Source organism: Oncorhynchus keta, chromosome 9 (assembly GCF_023373465.1).
Source record: "Oncorhynchus keta strain PuntledgeMale-10-30-2019 chromosome 9, Oket_V2, whole genome shotgun sequence".
Lineage (NCBI taxonomy): Eukaryota > Metazoa > Chordata > Actinopteri > Salmoniformes > Salmonidae > Oncorhynchus > Oncorhynchus keta.
This window is the reverse complement of record NC_068429.1, coordinates 12691743-12715034: the sequence shown is the minus strand read 5'-3', so window position 1 is coordinate 12715034 and position 23292 is coordinate 12691743. Positions and strand designations below refer to the sequence as shown.

Here is a 23292-nt window from a genome sequence, read left to right as displayed (position 1 = left end):
GGAGGGGTGTGTCATAATTATTAGGTTGATTAGAATGAATTGAGTGAAATTAGATGATAAAATAATCTAGTAATCATTCCTGTAAAGAAGTCTTAAAGTCAGAGCTTGATTAATAAAGGAAATAGCCGAAAGGCTTATGGTACCACTTTTCCCAATGTGTGAATGAAAATGTCTCCCTCCCCTTAGCCAGGTAGAGGCTTGTCTGGGTCTGTGTATGGTTGAGTTATTGGATCTGAACAGCCCTGCTACATTGCTCTTATCATTTCTTTAACACCTCCATAGATTGAACATTTGAAAGGGTTGCGGATGCTGATGAAATAGTGGTCACAGGGTTCTGTCCAAACCCTAACCCTAACCCACTAGAGAATAGGGTGCCATTTGGGACGCATCCCCAATGTTCAGGTCTAGCGAACTCTGAAACCCAAATCACTGAACACCAATTGCTTTTGAATTTGAACCGTCTTGTTCTTGCAGATGGCTGCAACACAGCAAGAGGCCTCGGACCAGAACTTTGATTATATGTTCAAACTGCTTATCATCGGCAACAGCAGTGTAGGAAAAACTTCCTTTCTCTTCCGCTATGCCGATGATTCCTTCACCTCTGCTTTCGTCAGCACTGTGGGCATAGATTTCAAAGTGAAAACAGTCTACAAGAACGACAAGCGGATCAAACTACAGATATGGGTGAGTCTAAAGTATGTCTTTGTGGCATGATACTCTCCTCACTCAAAGAGTGTTTCCTACTGTCGAATGTTACAGTATGCGTAGTACTGTTTGCTGTTGTAAAGGAGGTAGTTCAGAACTGTGTCAGTTCAGTTGGCTGCTGGACTGATGCAGTCTTGTCGTATGAAGGAGACCCAGGTTTGAACCCCGGTTGGTCACTCTGTCATGTTCACAAGATGTAACTTAGTGACAATATTACATTCAAAATGCTTTGAAAACAAGTCTGAATTTGTATTTTGTTCTCTGCCCAGTAGCTATGGTATTAAACCTACAGCACTGGGGTACTGTCTGGGGTTTGTGAGGTTAGTGACAGCAGTTTCAAAAGGACTCAGGAAGCACTTTTTTATCTCTGGGTGTCGTTTGTGAGGCCCAGGTCTGACCAATTCATTTTTGGGCACTTAATAATTGTATAGTCATGATATGAAGATTCGGCTTGGAAAAGTTTTTTTGCCTGGTCACAGACAACTGATGTGTTTTGCACTGAAGTCCACAAGCGAAGGGAAAAGGTAAGAGGAGGAGAACATGCAGATAGCTGCGAGAAATAATGATATATACATCGAGCAAAGTGATCATGCTGTTTTCATGTGGCTGCTATGAACGCGAATGTGTTTCTATGTGATCAGGAGTGTCACGACTCCGACCGAAGGACACTCCCCTTCCCGTTCGGGTGGCGCTCGGCGGTCGTCGTCGCCGGCCTACTAGCTGCTACTGATTATTTCCTCCCCCTCCTTATGTGTTGATTGAGTGCACCTGTGTTGAGTTAGGTAGTAAGGCTTTATTAGTCAGCCGGCCCGCAGGGTTCCTTGTGCGGGATTAATTATTGTGACCGTCTGTTTGGTGTACTTGTGTACACGTCTATGGGTTTTGTGTTTTCCCATTTTGTGGGTTTTTCCTGGACAGTTTAGCCCCTGTTTGGGGCATTTGTTTGTTCAGTACGCCCTGTGTTTTTGTGAGGGTTGGCTTATGTTCAGCGTTTCTCAGTGCATTAAAATAGCACTCCCCTGAACTCTCTGCTTCCTGCGCCTGACTCCTCACCCACTACACTCAGACCGTTACAAGGAGTGTATTCATTCCTCCGATTCTGTTGAAAAACGTTTCTTAAACGGAAGCAAACAGAACAAAATGGGGATAAACATAGCAGGATTTTGTCCAATGGAAACCCACATTTGGACTAGTGATTACACCCTAGATCAGCTAGACGCAGGCAAGAGTGTGCAAGGAATGTGTCACTACCTGTGTGCACCTACGTTGTAAACTTTCATTCGTAGCCTAGGTTGTAGCAACCTCATGATTGGTACAGGGAAAATTTGAGTATCATGTAAAAGCCTAAACCTATCGATGTTACACTGTGCTGGGTGAATGGAATATGAATGACTGTCATCCAATATGCTGTAACACAAATAAGGCCATGTTCATTAAAAAAATGTGCATCCTCTCTCATCTAAAACGGCTCTGGTCTCACAGTATTCACAAAGCGTCTCACAGTATTCACAAAGCGTCTCACAGTATTCACAAAGCGTCTCCAAGTAGGAGTGCTGATATAGAATCAGTTGTGCCTTTTTTAGCATCATGAATGGACTGATCAGCACTCCTATCTGATTTTAGATCAGCACTGCTTTATGAATACAGCCTGGTCTCTAGTCATGATCACTTCCTAACCCTAACTACCCTAACCCTTACTAACCCTAACTACCCTAACCCTTACTAACCCTAACTACCCTAACCCTTACTAACCCTAACTACCCTAACCCTTACTAACTCTAACCCTAACTACCCTAACCCTTACTTACCCTTACTAACCCTAACCGTAACCCTTACTAACCGTAACCCTTACAAACCCGAATCCTGACTAACCCTAACCCTTACTAACCCTTACTAATCATAACCCTAACTAACTCTTACTAACCCTAACCCTAGCTAAACCTTACTAACCCTAACCCTTACTAACTCTAGCCTTAACTAACCCTAACAATCCCTTACTAACCCTAACAATCCCTTACTAACCCTAACCCTTACTAACCCTAGCTAAACCTTACTATCCCTTACTAACCCTAACCCTTACTAACTCTAACCTTAACTAACCCTTACTAACCCTAGCCCTAACCATTACTAAACCTTACAAACCCTTACTAACCTTAACGCTTACTAAACCTAACCCACATTACTGTCTGGAGGATCGAGTGTCTTGTCATGATTTTCTTGATAGCAAAACAAATACAGGTCAAATTGTGAGTTTTAAATTAGACCTGCACTAACGACTTTGACCAACTGAACACATTAGGCTGCTCACTGTCTGCTGCAGAGTCAATGGCTACTGAGTACAGCTGGAATGGAATGTCGACCTAATGCTTACACTACACAAATAATGGCCCAATCTCATGGTTTTTCATTTGTGCCAGGATGATTTTGAACTGTGTTGGTTTTATACCCAAACCAAATCGCCTTGAGAGGATGTTATGCTTGCTGAAGACCCTATGATCTATAGCCCTTTCCTGAAGATATGATCCATTGGAAGCCCCACTAGTCTGATCCATTGGAAGCCCCGCTGGTCTGATCCATTGGAAGCCCCGCTGGTCTGATCCATTGGAAGCCCCGCTGGTCTGATCCATTGGAAGCCCGCTGGTCTGATCCATTGGAAGCCCCGCTGGTCTGATCCATTGGAAGCCCCGCTGGTCTGATCCATTGGAAGCCCCGCTGGTCTGATCCATTGGAAGCCCCGCTGGTCTGATCCATTGGAAGCCCCGCTGGTCTGATCCATTGGAAGCACCGCTGGTCTGATCCATTGGAAGCCCCGCTGGTCTGATCCATTGGAAGCCCCGCTGGTCTGATCCATTGGAAGCCCCGCTGGTCTGATCCATTGGAAGCCCCGCTGGTCTGATCCATTGGAAGCCCGCTGGTCTGATCCATTGGAAGCATCCATTGGAAGCTGGTCTGATCCATTGGAAGCACCGCTGGTCTGATCCATTGGAAGCCCCGCTGGTCTGATCCATTGGAAGCCCCGCTGGTCTGATCCATTGGAAGCCCCGCTGGTCTGATCCATTGGAAGCCCCGCTGGTCTGATCCATTGGAAGCCCCGCTGGTCTGATCCATTGGAAGCCCCACTGGTCTGATCCATTGGAAGCCCCGCTGGTCTGATCCATTGGAAGCCCCGCTGGTCTGATCCATTGGAAGCCCCACTGGTCTGCTACTCACAGATATTAAGCCTACTTCTCTACTGAAGACTGTCAAAAATCAAACTCCAATCTAGTCAGAAGCCTACCCAGTGGGCACATACTGGTTGAATCAATGTTGTTTCCACGTAATTTCAAAGAAGTTACTTTGAAGCAATGTGGAATAGACATTGAATTGATGTATGTGCCCACTGGGTATTTGACTAAATCTTCTGATCATCGACTGATATTTCAGTTACCACCCCCTTCTCTAACACTGTACACGCATTTTGCCTCTTGAGAACCTAGCAGAGAGAATCTGCTGCTGGTGTTTGAGCTATTCTGCCACCAAATGTCTGCTTTACATGAACCAGGTGGTGGGCACACATGGAGAAGAATTAGGCCAGCTATTAATCATCATGTCAATGCTGTATTACAGACAAAACTGTTCTTATTAGAGAAAAACCCCAATATGTATCTACATTATCTTAATGCTTCAAGCGTAGGATGAGAGTATGATTTCAGCAGTGGTGTAAAGTACTTAAGTAAATGTACTTAAAGTACTACTTAAGTAGTTTTTGGGAGTATCTGTACTTTCCTTTACTATTTTTATTTTTTGGAAAACTTTTACTTTTACTTCACTACATTCATAAAGAAAATAATGTACTTTCTACTCCATACATTTTCTCAGACAATCAGAAGTACTCGTTACATTTTTACAGGAAAATGGTCCAATTCAAACACTTATCAACAGAACATCTCTGGTCATCCCTACTGCCTCTGATCTGGTGGACTCACTAAACAGAGAACATCCCTGGTCATACCTACTGCCTCTGATCTGGAGGACTCACTAAACAGAGAACATCCCTGGTCATCCCTACTGCCTCTGATCTGGTGGACTCACTAAACAGAGAACATCCCTGGTCATCCCTACTGCCCCTGATCTGGTGGACTCACTAAACAGAGAACATCCCTGGTCATCCCTACTGCCCCTGATCTGGTGGACTCACTAAACAGAGAACATCCCTGGTCATCCCTACTGCCCCTGATCTGGTGGACTCACTAAACAGAGAACATCCCTGGTCATCCCTACTGCCCCTGATCTGGTGGACTCAGTAAAAGCAAATGCTTCTTTTATAAATGATGTCTGAACATTGGAGTATGTCCTTGGCTATCCGTAAATAAAATAAAAAACACAATTGTGCCGTCTGGTTTGCTTAATATAAGGAAGTTGAAATGATTTATACTTTTACTTTTGATACTTAAATATATAGACTTGTACTCAAGTTGTATTTTACTGGCTGACTTTCACTTTTACTTGAGTCATTTTCTATTAAGGTATATTTACTTTTACTCAAGTATGAGAGTTGAGTACTTTTTCCACCACTGGATTTCAGCCATGTTTAGACAGAGTAAGTCTTTGTTGCATGGAGGATTTTGCTTCTAATGTTGACCAGTGACCACAAAGCAAGTGTAATATTGTATCAATACAGTAATTTTACTTAGCAACTGTCAATGGCAGCATGTGAAATTATATTTTTATCTATGTGATACAAAATACAAAACCTGAAACATATAAACAATTTACAGTAAATCCAAAGGACTCCTTCACCTCCATGAGTCATTAGCATGCCCTCCCTCGACCTGGTCTCACCTGAGTCCCTCTCTGTCCAAATTAATATCACTCACTCCTGAATGTGCTACCAGACCCTGCCATACACTGAAACCATGGAAACAGGTCTGGAGCTAGCTAGCACAGAGGAGGTAGCTGTGGCACAGGGGTTATACAATACAACCAGACTCATAACATTGATTTTGGGAAACGGTGTTAGCAGTTAGCTAGCGGGTAGTGGGTGCTAGGCTTGGTCACTCTGCCCTGGCTGTCTGTAATCAGAGGTCTACACAGCTTTGCCGGATATCTGAAATGCTTGAAATCGAGTTTTGCGATACTAATAAAACTCAAGGAGTTTTATTAGTATCGATTTTTCATTTACGTTGCAGCTGTCTTCAATCATGGCTAACTTAGAGAGGCTTAAAGAGTGTTAGAGGGACGTAGCTACAATGGCTGATACAATTGCAGTGCAATGTCTCCACTTTTACTGAGACTATACTGCAGTAATGAACTTTAACAGCTTTAGAATATCAGATTCCATTTATAAATTAGGGTTAGATCCAACTAAACAAAGTCAAGCCATCAAGGCAGTCTGAGGAAGACATCAGCTTGATGTCGAAAACGTCAGTTACCTGTATTCATCCTGAACAATGAATTAAAGTGAGCAAATAAGAAATTAATTGAATGGTTTTTGTGGAGTACACCTCTCTGCCTCAAACAAGTCCTTTTGGAGGTTTTTCTTGCTAAGCCCCATCAAGCTTTATGAAAACAATATTCATGAACTGCCGTTACAGTGTATATAAAGCACTTGACAATAGGCTTCAAAGCAGTTTACACTGTTGAGGGGGGGATAATTTCACCTCATCCACCACTGGTCAGGGTTGGGGAGTAACGGATTACAAAAAACGGTAACTATAATCTGTTACGTTACCAGCAAAAATATTGTAATCAGATTACAGATACTTGTGAAAAACTAGATGATTACTGAGAGGATTACTTTTATATTCAGAAAGGATATTTGCGGGAAAAAATATGTTTCTTAAACTGTGCACTGGGGCCTCCCACTCCTCTTTCTGTTCTGGTTAGAGCCAGTTTGCGCTGTTCTGTGAAGGGAGTAGTACACAGCGTTGTACGAGATCTTCAGTTTCTTGCCAATTTCTTGCATGGAACAGCCTTCATTTCTCAGAACAAAAATTTCATAAAGTTATTTGTTTCTGGCCATTTTGAGCCTGTAATCAAACCCACAAATGCTAATGCTCCAGATACTCCACTAGTCTAAAGAAGGCCAGTTTTATTGCTTCTTTAATCAAGACAGCAGTTTTCAGCTGTGCTAGCATAATTGCAAAAAAGGGTTTTCTAATGATCAATTAGCCTTTTAAAATGATAAACTTGGATTAGCTAATACAACGTGCCTTTTGAACACAGGAGTGATGGTTGCTGATAATGGGCCTCTGTACACCTATATAGATATTCCAGATACAATAGTCCAGCTTCAATAGTCATTTACAACATTAACAATGTCTACACTGTATTTCTGATCAACTTGATGTTATTTTAATGGACTATTTTTTTCTTCTTTCAAAAATCAGGACATTTCTAAGTGACCCCAAACGTTTGAATGGTATTGTGAAAATATACAGTATGAATCAAAAGTTTGGAGACAGCTACTCATTCCAGGACATTTCTTTATTTTGACAATTTTCTACATTGTAGAATAGTAGTGAAGACATCAAAACTATGAAATAACACATGTAGTAACCAAAAAAGGCAGCCAGCAGCTTCCTGTGGTCGTGTCTCAAATGGCACCCTATTCCCTATGAGACCTGGTCAAATGTAAGGCACTTTTTAGGGAATAGGGTCCCATTTCAGACGCGGCTGCGGTCTTTATTATCCTCCCATCTCTCATCGTTAGACGCCGACATTTAACTGCCTCGCTTTTCTGAAGAACAGCTGGCTTGTTTCCGGAAGGCATCTTTTGTTCCCCCCGACGAGGTGTGTGTGTGTGTGTGTGTGTGCGCGTGCGTGTGCGTGTGCCTGTGCCTGCCTATCTCCCTGGATATGTTTTGACAACCCACTTACGTCAGACTAGTCACGGTGTTGAATCGCATCTCAAACTCTCTTTGTCTTTTTGTGAACATTTCAACCCTGCATTAAAACTTGTTCATCCTCCTTCACTCTTATGCAAAAACATTTAAAAAAAACTTTAAATCTGAAGAAAAATGGGTACAAATCATTCTAATGAACAATGTGTTCTTATACCATTCCATTGTTGAATACTCATTTCTGATTGGCTTGAAGGGCATTCTAGAGCATGCATTATTTCCCTGTAACGCACGGTAGAATTCAATGGCTATAGTTCGTTCTTGCATGTTCTATGTTTGAGCTGCTTTTTGAAAGCTGCTTTTGAATTAGATTTTCATAATAGCATACTAGGACTGATGGTTTGGTTAACTAAACGAGCAAGTCTGTTTGTTTGGTTACCGAGGCAACTACTGTCTATCTAGTAAACTTGCTAACTGCTTTAGTGGATGTTGAACACATTTATAGCCACAAAATAAAAGGGATAATCAACTCGTGGCTCAATGCGCTCTGTGTAAAATAATGCAACTCCGTGGAACACACCTTCCACGTTATTCATTATCTTCCACAGAACCCATAGCCTCTTGTTGATTATCCCTTACATATTAATTGACTTGTGATTCAAATGGAAATACTTGTCCTATTATTAGCTCATTAGCTTGACTAAACATGAGCGGTGATAATTACTGCAGTTGTCTGGTCAAAATCCTAAAGCTTTTTTAGTCTGTCAGATGTTAACCCTAGACCTAACCCTAAAGCCTTGGGTTTACATCTCAGCTGCAGTAGTGATTCAGTGGATGAGATAATGCCATACGGTAGAGATTCATTGTGACTGCAACCCAAATATCACCCTATTACCTATAGGCCCTGGTCAAAAGTAGTGCACTGAATAGGGAACAGGCTGCCACTTGGGACGCACAAACTGCGCCTTTGAATAAGCAGCCGTGTGGGATAATAATTTAACTGGAACAGCAGGGGGTCCTAAGCCTTTCAAAGATGTCACTGTGTGATGCAGGCTATTGCAGATGAAAACGCAGCAAGAAACTTTGGTTAGATCTTTCTGGGAGCATATTATGCACTGTAGCATTTGAACAAACAGGGATTGATTCCAAAGAGTATCTACTGCCATGATTCCAAAGAGTATCTACTGCCATGATTCCAAAAAGTATCTACTGTTATAGTAGTATCTACTGCCATGATTCCAAAGAGTATCTACTGTTATAGTAGTATCTACTGTTATAGTAGTATCTACTGTTATAGTAGTATCTACTGCCATGATTCCAAAAAGTATCTACTGCCATGATTCCAAAGAGTATCTACTGTTATAGTAGTATCTACTGTTATAGTAGTATCTACTGTTATAGTAGTATCTACTGCCATGATTCCAAAAAGTATCTACTGCCATGATTCCAAAGAGTATCTACTGTTATAGTAGTATCTACTGCCATGATTCCAAAGAGTATCTACTGTTATAGTAGTATCTACTGTTATAATAGTACTAGGTGCATTCTCTTCCTGATTTCCTCTTAAATCGTTTCAACTAGATATTCCACTTTCCGTTTCCTTCCCAAATCACTTCATTCTGTATAGACAGGTGAAGGAAATGTCTGCCGTTCACTTCATAAATGGGAAGCATTAAACGGACTTACAGTAAATCTATCAGGACATTCATAACATACTTTTGGTCATGTAGTGTATGTGGACACCTGCTCATCGAACAGCTCATTCCAAATTCATGGGCATTAACATACCTCCCTTTGCTGCTATAACAGCCTCCACTCTTCTGGGAAGGCTTTCCATTAGATGTTGGAATATTGTTGCCGGGACTTGCTTCCATTCAGCCACAATAGCATTAGTGAGGTTGGGCACTGATGTTGGGCGATTTGGCCTGGCTCGCAGTCGGCGTTCCAATTCATCCCAAAGGTTTTTGATGGAGCTGAGGTCAGGGCTCTGTGCAGTCCAGTCAAGTTCTTCCAAACCGATCTCAACAAACTATTTCTGTATGGACCTTACTTTGTGCATATGGACATCGTCATGCTGAAACAGGAAAGGGCCTTCCCCAAACTTTTGCCACAATGTTGGAAGCACAGAATCGTCTGGAATGTCATTGTAGGCTGTAACGTTAAGTTTCCCCCCACTGAAACTAAGGGGCCTAGCCCGAACCATGAAAAACAGCCCCAGACCATTAGTCCCCCTCCACCAAATATTACAGTTGCCACTATGCATTGGGGCAGGTAGCGTTCTCCTGGCATCCAACAAACCCAGATTTGTCTGTCGTACTGCCAGATGATGAAGCGTGATTCATCACTCCAGAGAACGCGTTTCCACTGCTCCAGAGTCCACTGGTGGCAAGCTTTACACCACTCAAGCCGACGCTTGGAATTGCGCATGGTGATCTTTGGCTTGTGTGCAGCTGGAAACCCATTTCATGAAGCTCCTGACGAACAGTTCTTGTGCTGACGTTGCTTCCAGAGGAGCTTCAGCACTCAGTGGTCCCACTCTGTGAGCTTGTGTGGCCTACCACTTCGCGGCTGAGCCGTTGTTGCTCCTAGATGTTTCCACTTCACAATAACAGTACTTGTAGTTGACCGGGGAAGCTCTAGCAGGGCAGAAATTTGATGAACTGACTTGTTGGCGGGGCCGTGTTGAAAGTCACTGAGCTCTTCAGTAAGGCCATTCTACTGCCAATGTTTGTCTATAGAGATTGCATGGCTATGGGTTTGATTTTATACACCTAACAGCAACGGGTGTGGCTAAAATAACATAATACACTAATTTGAAGGGGTGTACACATACTTTTGTATATATAGTGTATTAATCAATTTAACTGTTAACACAGCTCTCATCATGACCCGTCAGAGGCATTCAGTGACACTTCTGAGTGTTGTCACTTTGTTCCTGTTGCCTCTTGTGTGGTATCGGACAACCAAAGACGTTCATTATCTTCAAAGAGAGGTGTTTTGTCCACAGATTCATTCACAGCTCTTCACTGCTTCATTCTGGGGCTGTGTAAACTGTAGAGTAGGGCATGCCTATTCATCTTGAGCTATATATAACCCTCCTTGTCCTACCTCCAAGCCTGTTGGGAGAAAACGGAGAGAGAAAGAGAGGGGGGTGGAGAGAGGGGAAGAGGTAGAGGCAGAGCAATGGAGAGTTGGAGAGAGAGAGAGGTGGGGGAGGATAGAGAAAGAGCTGAGTATCTTTTCTGCTCATTTTTTATCCCTCATTTCATTCAAGGACATTTCAGCAGTGCTCGGCTGAAAAGGCCTTGTCCACACTGTCTGTAAGCGTTGTCCTTATCACCATGAAAAGCCACACACTTCAGTAGCAAGCATCACTTTACCCGTGTTTGTAGGCTTTGGTGTCATTATTCTGTGCAACATTTTCATAGTCAAAATCGCACAGAAATGTTTGTTACACTTACGCTTAGTCATGCAATACAGTAAGGCAGCATTCAACTTCACAGACACAAGTTGTTGTACATTATCAATTTCAATGAAAGACACGAGTTGTACATCTATCAATTTCAATGAATGAGTCTTGAACCTGTGTGTGAAGTATGTCATTTGTTCAGTGCAGTAACTAAGGAAATCATGGGTTTGTTAGTAACTAAGGGAATCCGTAACTAAGGGAATTAGGGGTTGTTAGTAACTAAGGGAATCAGGGGTTAATTAGGAACTGAGGGAATTGGGGGTTTGTTAGTAACTGAAGGGTTCAGGGGGTTGTTAGTAACTGAGGGGGATCAGGGGTTTGTTAGTAACTAAGGGAATCAGGGGTTCGTTAGTAACTAAGGGAATCAGGTTTTTTTTATTTTAATTTTATTTCACCTTTATTTAACCAGGTAGGCTAGTTGAGAACAAGTTCTCATTTGCAACTGCGACCTGGCCAAGATAAAGCATAGCAGTGTGAACAGACAACACAGAGTTACACATGGAGTAAACAATTAACAAGTCAATAACACAGTAGAAAAAAAGGGGGAGTCTATATACAATGTGTGCAAAAGGCATGAGGTAGGCGAATAATTACAATTTTGCAGATTAGCACTGGAGTGATAAATGATCAGATGGTCATGTACAGGTAGAGATATTGGTGTGCAAAAGAGCAGAAAAGTAAATAAATAAAAACAGTATAAAAACAGTATGGGAAGGAGGTAGGTGAAAATGGGTGGGCTATTTACCAATAGACTATGTACAGCTGCAGCGATCGGTTAGCTGCTCAGATAGCTGATGTTTGTTGGTGAGGGAGATAAAAGTCTCCAACTTCAGTGATTTTTGCAGTTCGTTCCAGTCACAGGCAGCAGAGTACTGGAACAAAAAGCGGCCAAATGAGGTGTTGGCTTTAGGGATGATCAGTGAGATACACCTGCTGGAGCGCGTGCTACGGATGGGTGTTGCCATCGTGACCAGTGAACTGAGATAAGGCGGAGCTTTACCTAGCATGGACTTGTAGATGACCTGGAGCCAGTGGGTCTGGCGACGAATATGTAGCGAGGGCCAGCCGACTAGAGCATACAAGTCGCAGTGGTGGGTGGTATAAGGTGCTTTAGTGACAAAACGGATGGCACTGTGATAGACTGCATCCAGTTTGCTGAGTAGAGTGTTGGAAGCCATTTTGTAGATGACATCGCCGAAGTCGAGGATCGGTAGGATAGTCAGTTTTACTAGGGTAAGCTTGGCGGCGTGAGTGAAGGAGGCTTTGTTGCGGAATAGAAAGCCGACTCTTGATTTGATTTTCGATTGGAGATGTTTGATATGAGTCTGGAAGGAGAGTTTGCAGTCTAGCCAGACACCTAGGTACTTATAGATGTCCACATATTCAAGGTCGGAACCATCCAGGGTGGTGATGCTAGTCGGGCATGCGGGTGCAGGCAGCGATCGGTTGAAAAGCATGCATTTGGTTTTACTAGCGTTTAAGAGCAGTTGGAGGCCACGGAAGGAGTGTTGTATGGCATTGAAGCTCGTTTGGAGGTTAGATAGCACAGTGTCCAATGACGGGCCGAAAGTATATAGAATGGTGTCGTCTGCGTAGAGGTGGATCAGGGAATCGCCCGCAGCAAGAGCAACATCATTGATATATACAGAGAAAAGAGTTGGCCCGAGAATTGAACCCTGTGGCACCCCCATAGAGACTGCCAGAGGACCGGACAGCATGCCCTCCGATTTGACACACTGAACTCTGTCTGCAAAGTAATTGGTGAACCAGGCAAGGCAGTCATCCGAAAAACCGAGGCCACTGAGTCTGACGATAAGAATATGGTGATTGACAGAGTCGAAGGCCTTGGCAAGGTCGATGAAGACGGCTGCACAGTACTGTCTTTTATCGATGGCGGTTATGATATCGTTTAGTACCTTGAGTGTGGCTGAGGTGCACCCGTGACCGGCTCGGAAACCAGATTGCACAGCGGAGAAGGTACGGTGGGATTCGAGATGGTCAGTGACCTGTTTGTTGACTTGGCTTTCGAAGACCTTAGATAGGCAGGGCAGGATGGATATAGGTCTGTAACAGTTTGGGTCCAGGGTGTCTCCCCCTTTGAAGAGGGGGATGACTGCGGCAGCTTTACAATCCTTGGGGATCTCAGACAATATGAAAGAGATGTTGAACAGGCTGGTAATAGGGGTTGCGACAATGGCGGCGGATAGTTTCAGAAATAGAGGGTCCAGATTGTCAAGCCCAGCTGATTTGTACGGGTCCAGGTTTTGCAGCTCTTTCAGAACATCTGCTAACTAGATTTGGGTAAAGGAGAACCTGGAGAGGCTTGGGCGAGGAGCTGCAGGGGGGGGGGGGCGGAGCTGTTGGCCGAGGTTGGAGTAGCCAGGCGGAAGGCATGGCCAGCCATTGAGAAATGCTCCGGGCATGTGCTGACCAACTGGCAGGTGTCTTCACTGACATTTTCAACATCTTCCTGATTGAGTCTGTAATACCAACATGCTTCAAGCAGACCACCATAGTCACCCTGCCTAAATGACTACAGACCCGTAGCACTCACGTCCGTAGGCATGACGTGCTTTGAAAGGCTGGTAATGGCTCACATCAACACCATTATCCCAGAAACCCTAGACCCACTCCAATTTGCATACCGCCCAAACAGATCCACAGATGATGCCATCTCTATTGCACTCTACACTGCCCTTTCCCACCTGGACAAAAGGAACACCTATGTGAGAATGCTGTTCATTGACTACAGCTCAGCGTTCAACACCATAGTACCCTCAAAGCTCATCACCAAGCTAAGGATCCTGGGACTAAACACCTCCCTCTGCAACTGGATCCTGGACTTCCTGACAGGCCGCCACCAGGTGGTGAGGGTAGGTAGCAACACATCTGCCACGCTGATCCGCAACACTGGAGCTCCCAAGGGGTGTGGGCTCAGTCCCCTCCTGTACTCCCGGTTCACCCACGACTGCATGGCCAGGCAGGACTCCAACACAATCATTAAGTTTGCTGACGACACAACAGTGGTAGGCCTGATCACCGACAACGACGAGACAGCCTATAGGGAGGAGGTCAGAGACCTGGCCGGGTGGTGCCAGAATAACAACCTATCCCTCAACGTAACCAAGACTAAGGAGATGATTGTAGACTACAGGAAAAGGAGCACCGAGCACGTCCCCATTCTCATCGACGGGGCTGTAGTGGAGCAGGTTGAGAGCTTCAAATTCTTTGGTGTCCACATCACCAACAAACTAGATTGGTCCAAACACACCAAGACAGTTGTGAAGAGAGCACTACAAAGCCTATTCCCCCTCAGGAAACTAAAAAGATTTGGCATGGGTCCTGAGATCCTCAAAAGGTCCTACAGCTGCAACATCGAGAGCATCCTGACCAGTTGCATCACTGCCTGGTACGGCAATTGCTCGGACTCCGACCGCAAGGCACTTCAGAGGGTAGTGCGTACGGCCCAGTACATCACTGGGGCAAAGCTGCCTGCCATCCAGGACCTCTACACCAGGCGGTGTCAGAGGAAGGCCCCAAAAATGGTCAAAGACCCCAGCCACCCCAGTCATAGACTGTTCTCTATACTACTGCATGGCAAGCGGTACCGGAGTGCCAAGTCTAGGACAAAAAGGCTTCTCAACAGTTTTTACCCCCAAGCCATAAGACTCCTGGACTATTTGCATTGTGTGCCCCTTCCCAACCCCTCTTTTACGCTGCTGCTACTCTCTGTTAATCTTATATGCATAGTCATTTTAACTATACATTCATGTACATGTAACAGTATAACTTTAATCCGACCCCTCGCGAACCAGGGACCCTCTGCACACACAGACAACAGTCACCCACGAAGCATCGTTACCCATCGCTCCACAAAAGCCGCTACCCTTGCAGAGCAAGGGGAACCACTACTTCAAGGTCTCAGAGCAAGTGACGTCACCGATTGAAACGCTATTAGCGCGCACCACCGCTAACTGGCTAGCCATTTCCCATCGGTTACATACATACTACCTAAATTCGCCCGACCAACCAGTGCTCCCGCACATTGGCTAACCGGGCCATCTGCATTGTGTCGCACCACTCGCCAACCCCTCTTTTTAGGCTTCTGCTACTCTCTGTTCATCATATATGCATAGTCACTTTAACGATACCTACATGTACATACTTCCCGAAAATAAGCCTGACTGACAGGTGTCTGTATATAGTCTTGCTACTCTTTTTTTCAAATGTCTTTTTACTGTTGTTTTATTTCTTTACTCACCTACACACACACACACACACACCTTTTTTAAATGTTCTTTTCCGCACCATTGATTAGAGCCTGTAAGTAAACATTTCACTGTAAGGTCTACCTACACCTGTTGTATTCGGCGCACGTGACAAATAAACTTTGATTTAATTAGACATTGTGGTTTTGTGGAGATAGCCTATATTGAACATGATTGCACTGATCTACCATTCTGATACAAGATGTAAATAGCTATTCTATCAAAACTGGTTGCCAGGATAATGTTAATTTAACGGCCATGAACTTGATTTAAAGAAACATATTTGAAATGCTGTTATTGGAAGCTAGCTATCATGTAGTCTCCCACAGTTAACACTATTTATCAAATGAATCCAAGCACACATTCTTTCAATGTATCTGAAGTTTTCTTATGGCTTGGAAAAAGGTTCCGCTTTAATAGGGTGTGGCATTCCTAGCATATTTCAACTGGATGTCTCAATCAGTCAATGCTGACATCCTCAAACAAACATCTGTCTACCGAGCTTATTCTCAGTGCCCCGGCTGCCCGTCAGAGAGATTTGCTCTGCCTCCTCATTCTCTACGGAAATCTAAAACTGGAACCCAGGCTATATTTCCCAATGAATTCTCTCTTCTTTTCTCAGCATGTTCTACTCATGAACATTAGATTCCTCCCTCCCTAGGCACTGACAACCTCCAGTATCCATCCATTCATCCTTCAGCCCGTCCACCTGTCTATGAATCTGTGTTTCCTTCTAGAAGCATCAGTACATCTAGCTAATAACAGGTGTGTTGTTGGGGGTCTGAATTTATGGGTCTGCCTGGTGAAAGGATGTGGGGTGTGAAAACAAAGAGAGGGAGGGAGAGAGAGAGAGAGACACAGAGAGGAGAATAAAGAGTAGTCCTCTGTAGCTCAGTTGGTAGAGCATGAAGCTTGTAATGCCAGGATAGCGGGTTTGATTCCTGGGACCACCCTTACGTAGAATGTATTCACGCATGACTGTAAGTTGCTCTGGATAAAAGTGTCTGCTGAATTCCATTATATATATAGAGAGAGAGAGACTGCTGGAATCAACAGAGACCTCCTGGATGCTTGGACTGGGGCCAGACAACATGAATCTTTAGCGATTGTGTCTGTACTCTGTACTGATGGTGACTGCCCCTCTGGGGGGTGGCTGCCTGGAGGCAATGCATTAACTAATGCAGCCTTCATCACCTTAATGACAACTGTGCTAGGTTGCTAGCTCCAACCTAAAGTATGTTCCAAATGGCATTCTTTACCCTACATAGTGCACTACTTCTGACCAGAGCCCGAAAAGACCTGGTCAGAAGTACTGCAATATTGGGAAATGGATGCCATTTGGGACGTGACCCTACTGTAGCCAGCCAGCCGGCTTCCAGGAAATGAAATGAGACTGTTAGAGCTATTTTGTCTTCTACCTAAGGGTTAGGGAGATGGGTCAGAGTAGGCTGGGTACCAGTCTCTTCAGCTAACATTCCACTCCTTCTCATTGCCAAAGAGACTTGCCTTTTGGCAATCTTCAAATATAAACATTTGATCATTAACGAGCTTGAGGATATCAGAGGATTTGATCCTGATCCTATCATCCAATCACAATGTTTATGCAAATTAGACTGATAGGAAAGCGTTCAAACTTAATTCATGATCTAACATTGGGCATTCTGACATAATACTTTCAATTGTAAACATAAACATTGGGTGCGGGGATTCCTGTTTATTGAATTTTTACCACCAGCCAATGTGATCACATCATACCAGAGAAGCTCTCGCTATTCAAACTTCCCCGCCAGTTCATTTTAGAGCAAAATAAGTGACCAAACTATTTTTCTACTTCTGGGACAAACAATGGGCTAGGCTACTGATTGAAGAGCTATAGGAGGAATAAAGAGGATGGAAGAGAGAGAGGCCAATTGAGATGCATGAATTGTGCAAGAAAGGAACAGTGAAGACGGAGATGAGTAAATTATAAATTAAATCATAGACTGGGCTATTAATCCACCATTCGTATGCTAGCCTACATATTAGGCCTACAGGAATTTAGGCGACCACTACCTGTGCAATGCTAGCCAGAGACCAACATTTGTTTTGGTCTAACGCACGTTTTGTAGCAATGAATTTAAATTGAACATCGCCAAATGTTTCAGTTTAATTAAATGTGCAATAAAAAAGTACAGTGCCTAAGCCTATTTAATGAAACCCTTGTTGTTGGCCTGGGCAACAGATCGCTACGCAGCGAATCCCCATTCCCCACTGAGCTCATTTTTGGAAATGGCAAGTTCACTTTCTCATCCATAAACACATATCAAGTGCAAGTACGCTGTCCAGCAGCTCACATCAGCAGGATGGGGGCAATTTCATTAGGAGGGGCGTCTAAAAGCGTCAGCATGCTTCAGTTCTGCTGGCACCTAGCCAGAGGGTATGTTCGCATACTCCCTTAAAAAAAACTTCGCTTGAAATATGAGGAAAAGGGAAATAGTACTGCTGTCCATTATGAGACGCCGGGGCCAGTGTGCTCTTCCTCCAAATAATTACAATTCATCTAAAATAACTCAAGAAATCGGTCAGTCATTTTGACGTTTTAACCGATAACATCTAACTAAAATGTTTGGTGCAGTATTTCACAATGAAAACGAGTTGTCTCTCGTTGAGCGACAAAAGGGTGCGTTCGTAAATTCACTCTGGCTATCTAATCCGATTTCAGAGCACTCGTCTGAATGTGCCAGAGGGCAGAATAATTGTGCATCTATGAACGCTCAACACCCGTTGAATATGGCCGGTGTCAGTAAACGTCAGCAAATAAGCGTAATTCAATTGTTGCCAGCTGCAAAATTACAGTCACCAACGCTCTGGATAACATGTAAACAGCCTAACCAGCTCTGCTAAGGCGTGTAAAATGGTCAGAGTGAGGTGATCTCTAATTTATGTCTGGAAGTAGCTAGCCAAAGTTAGCCAGTTAACTTGATTGCGGTTGTGAGGTCAGAACGCTCGGATCAACCCAACCCCTCCTCCAGAGTGTGCACTTCGAAGGCTCCGAGAGTGAAACGCTCTGAATTTACGAACGAACACTTTTAACAACGCTCATTTACGAACACACCCAAATACTTGATTGAATAATCCCTTCTATTGACCAATGACCGACGAAGGAGCGTAGATTTCGGCTCCGAATTTTGGTTTGGCCTCAAGAAAAAAATGCCTTGTGCCCGAACAGTCGGAAAACCCCCACCGAAGTCTAAAACAAATAGAAACCTCATAAAATGTCTTCATAATATGTGCACAAACTCTTATGCGGACGCCTTAACGTGAATCGTCAAAATAATGATTATGATGACATTTCCATAATTGAAATATTAGACCTATGGGGACACCTAAACATTTGGCAGCCAAGCATGAGTGATCAATGTAGCTTTTTATCGTATAGCCATGTTGAAATATCTTCACGCCTACAATAAAAAACACCAGGCTTCTGTCATAAGAGTCAATTAAATGAAGAAAAAAAATAATTAGGCCTAACAGGATGCAGTTCAGAAAAATGAATCCCGTGAACATCTTCCTCTGGTTTAAGCCACACTCAGTGTCCCCTTTGCTAAAAATATTTTCAGAACACTCCAAAATCTCAGGTTATAAAATGTACTAAAAAAAAAATGACTCACGATCTACAGCAATCCTTTTTGTGGACCACAAAAAAATATGAAATACTTAGGATGCTTAATAAATGACAACAAACAACAAATATATAAAGGTAACTTTATTCCATTACTCAACAATATTAAAGCAGGTGTAATTAAATTGAATAACGTTCCCATAAATCTTAGCGGTAGAATAAACCTCTTGAGATTGGCATGGCCCCCAAAGTTTTTGTGTTTATTTTTATTACCACACACAAAGACATTCTTTTAAAAAGTATACTCAGTCATAACATACTTTTATATGGGCAAATATAACAGAATAAAAAGGAACGTTTTTCATGCTCCTACATCACATTTCCCAATGTCTTAGTTTTTTTCCTCGCTCAACGTTTTACTGGCTTGAAAAGATTTGGCATGGATCCTCAAATCCTCAAAAGGTTTTACAGCTGCACCATCGAGAGCATCCTGATGGGTAGCATCACTGCCTGGCCTGGTCAAAGACTCCAGACACCTTAGTCATAGACTGTTATCTCTGCTAGCGCACGGTTAGCGGTACCAGAGCGCCAAGTCTAGGTCCAAGAGGCTTCTAAACAGCTTCTACCCCAACCCATAAGACTCCTGAACAGCTAATCAAAATAGCTAATCGCAAATAGTCCCCCTTTCACTGCTGCTACTCTCTGTTATTATAAATTCATAGCCACTTTAATAACTACCCAAATAATTATTTGTTATTCTTATCTCTTACTTTTTGAAGGTATTTTCTTAAAACTGCATTAAGGGCTTGTAAGTAAGCATTTCACTGTAAGGTCTAAAACCTGTTGTATTCGGCATATGTGACAAATACAATTTGATTTTAAGCAAATTGAGGTCACCAAGCGCAACATAGCTTCAGCGTGTAAATCAGCTAGAAAGATGTCGGCATCGAGTAATCGTGTCTGTGCCTCGATCTAGGTTGAGCAAAACAAAACATGGAGGTGTTCGCCTTTGCAATCTCACTGGAATAAGACCTCCATTCCTGTCATTATTGATAGATATTGTGACGTCTCACATCTCAAAATAGAGTTACATAATGTTAGATCCCTCACTTCCAAGGCAGTCATAGGCAATTAACTAATCACTGATCATAATCTTGATGTGATTGGACTGACTGAAACATGGCCCAAGCCTGATGAATTTACTGTGTTGAATGAGGCCTCTCATGGCTTTAGAAGCTTCTGATAGGTTAATTTAAATAATTTGAGTCAATTGGAGGTGTACCTGTATTTCAAGGCCTACCTTCAAACTCAGTGACTCTTTGCTTGACATCACAGGAAAATCAAAAGAAATCAGCTAAGTCTTCAGAAAAAAAATTGTAGTCCCTCACAAGTCTGGTTAATCCTTGGGAGCAATTTCCAAATGCCTGAAGGTACCACGTTCATCTGTACAAACAATAGTACGCAAGTATAAACACCATGGGTCCACACAGCCATCATACCGTGCAGGAAGGCGATGCGGTCTGTCTCCTAGAGATGAACGTACTTTGGTGCGAAAAGTGCAAATCAATCCTAGAACAACTGCATAGCACCTTGTGAAGATGCTGGGGGAAACAAGTACAAAAGTATCTATATCCACAGTAAAACGAGTCCTATACCGACATAACCTGAAAGGACGCTCAGCAAGGAAGAAGCCACTGCTCCAAAACCGCCATATAAAAGCCAGACTACGGTTTGCAACTGCACATGGAGAAATGTCCTCTGGTCTGATGAAACAAAAATAGAACTGTTTGGCCATAATGGCCATCGTTATGTTTGGAGGAAAAGGGGGAGGCTTGCAAGCCGAAGAACACCATCACAACCATAAAGCATGGGGGTGGCAGCATCATGTTGTGGGGGTGCTTTGCTGCAGGAGGGACTGGTGCACTTCACAAAATAGAATAAATCATAAGGAAGGAAAATTGTGTGCATATATTGAAGCAACATCTCAAGACATCAGTCAGGAAGTTAAAGCTTGGTCGCAAATGGGTCTTCCAAATGCACAATGACCCCAAGCATATTTCCAAAGTTGTGGCAAAATGGCTTAAGGACAACAAAGTCAAGGTACTGGAGTGGTTATCACAAAGCCCTGACCTCAATCACATAGAACATTTGTGGGCAGACCTGAAAAAGTGTGTGCGAGCAAGGAGACCTACAAACCTGTCTCAGTTCACCAGCTCTGTCAGGAGGAATGGGCCAGAATTAACCCAAATTATTGTGGGAAGCTTGTGGAAGGCTTCTTGAAACGTTAGACCCAAGTTAAACAATTTAAAGGCAATGCTACCAAATACTAATTGAGTGAATGTAAACTTCTGACCCACTGGGAATGTGATGAAGGAAATAAAAGCTGAAATAAATCATTCTCTCCACTATTTTTCTGACATTTCACATTCTTAAAGTAAAGTGGTGATCCTAACTGACCTAAGACAGGGAATCTTTACAAGGATTAAATGTCAGGAGTTTTGAAAAACTGAGTTTAAATGTATTTGGCTCAGGTGAATGTAAACTTCTGACTTCAACTGTAGCTACTGTTTATAGGCCTCCTGGACAGTATACAGTGTTCCTCACCGAGTTCCCTGAATTCCTATCGGACCTTGTAGTCATGGCAGATAATATCACATTTTTGGTGACTTTAGTATTTACATGGAAAAGTCCACAGACCCACTCCAAAAGGCTTTCGGAGTCATCATCGACTCATTGTTTTTTGTCCAACATGTCTCCAGACCTACTCACAGCCACAGTCATACCCTGGATGTAGTGGAATAAATATTGTGTATATAAATGTTTTTTCTCATAATCCTGGACTATCGGACCACCATTTTATTACGTTTGCAATTGCAACAAATAAACAATATTATCAGCCTATATTGAATCTCCCATTCCTATCAATTAAAAAATAAAGCTGTTGCACAGCAACTCACTGCCTTCCTGAAGACAAATCATGTATATGAAATGTTTCAGGCTGGTTGTAGACCCCATCATAGTACTGAGACTGCCCTCGTAAAGGCGGTAAATTACCTTTCCAAGGCTCTGCATCTGTCCTCGTGCTCCTAGACCGTAGTGCTGCTTTTGACACCATCTATCACCACATTCTTTTTGAGAGATTAGAAACCCTAATTGGTCTACATGGACAAGTTCTTGCCTGGTTTAGATCTTATCTGTCAGAAAGATATCAGTTTGTCTCTGGATGGTTTGACCTCTGACAAAACAATCCTAGGTTTCGTCGTTCCTCAAGGTTCAATATATTGTTTTCAATATATATTCTACCTCTTGGTGATGTCATTCGGAAACACAATGTCAACTTTCACTGCTATGCTGATGACACACAGCTGTACATTTCGATAAAACTTGGTGAAGCCCCAGAATTGCCTTCCCTGGAAGCCTGTGTTTCAGGCATAAGGAAGTGGATGGCGGCAAATGTTTAACTTTTAAACTCAGACAAAACAGATGCTAGTTCTAGGGCCCAAGTTGTTGGATCTGACAATTCATTTTGGTGGTTGTACAGTCGTCTCAAATAAAACTGTGAAAGACCTCGGCATTACTCTGGACCCTGATCTCTCCTTTGACAAACATATCAAGGATATTTCAAGGACAGTTTTTTTCCATATTCGTAACATTGCAAAAAATCTGAAACATTTTGTCCAAAAATGATGCAGAATATCTAATCCATGCTTTGTCACTTCTAGATTAGACTACTGCAATGCTCAACTCTCCAGCTACCCAGATAAAGCACTAAATCAACTTCAGTTAGTGCTAAACACTGCTGCTAGAATCCTGACTAGAACCAAAACATAGCACACTCCAGTGCTAGCCTCTACATTGGCTTCCTGTTAACGCTAGGGCTGATTTAAAACCTAAACATACACTACAGTCACAAGACGTAGGCCTCCTTACTGTCCCTAGAATTTCTAAGCAAACAGCTGAAGGCGGGGCTTATTCCTATAGAGCTCAATTTTTATGGAATGATCTGACTATCCAAGTGAGAGACACAGACTCAACCTTTATGTCTGTACTGCAGACTCCTCTCTTCAGTAGGTCTTATGATTGAGTGTAGTCTGGCCCAGGGGTGTGAAGATGAATGGCAAGGCACTGAAGCGACAAACTGCCCTTGCTGTCTCTGCCTGGCTGGCTCCCCTCTCTCCACTGGGATTCTCTGCCTCTATTACAGGGGCTGAGTCACTGGTTTTTGGAATTGTATCAACTCCCTACCCTTTTACTTGCTACATAGGGCTAGTTATTAAATGCACTAAAGAGGAACAATGGGTACATATTGAGAATGCTCAGGTCTATTTTTAAAGTATAAAGCTAAGAAGATTAACAACTTAATAGTTAAGAACACAATAACAATGTGGAAGAAAATAAAACATATATTTTGCAAGAACCAATTTCACT

At 43.0% G+C, this 23292-nt stretch overlaps 1 protein-coding gene across 2 annotated transcripts in view; it reads left to right on the top strand.

Annotated features, from left to right (window-relative positions):
• The window catches only part of LOC118374479 (ras-related protein Rab-3C-like), a 59281-nt gene that overhangs the window by 974 nt on the left and 35015 nt on the right, over positions 1-23292 (top strand). For both annotated transcript variants that reach the window (XM_035760901.2, XM_035760900.2), the window contains exon 2: positions 475-684. In XM_035760901.2, the coding sequence (XP_035616794.1) occupies positions 475-684 (210 nt within the window). The remainder of the gene's footprint in view (positions 1-474; positions 685-23292) is intronic.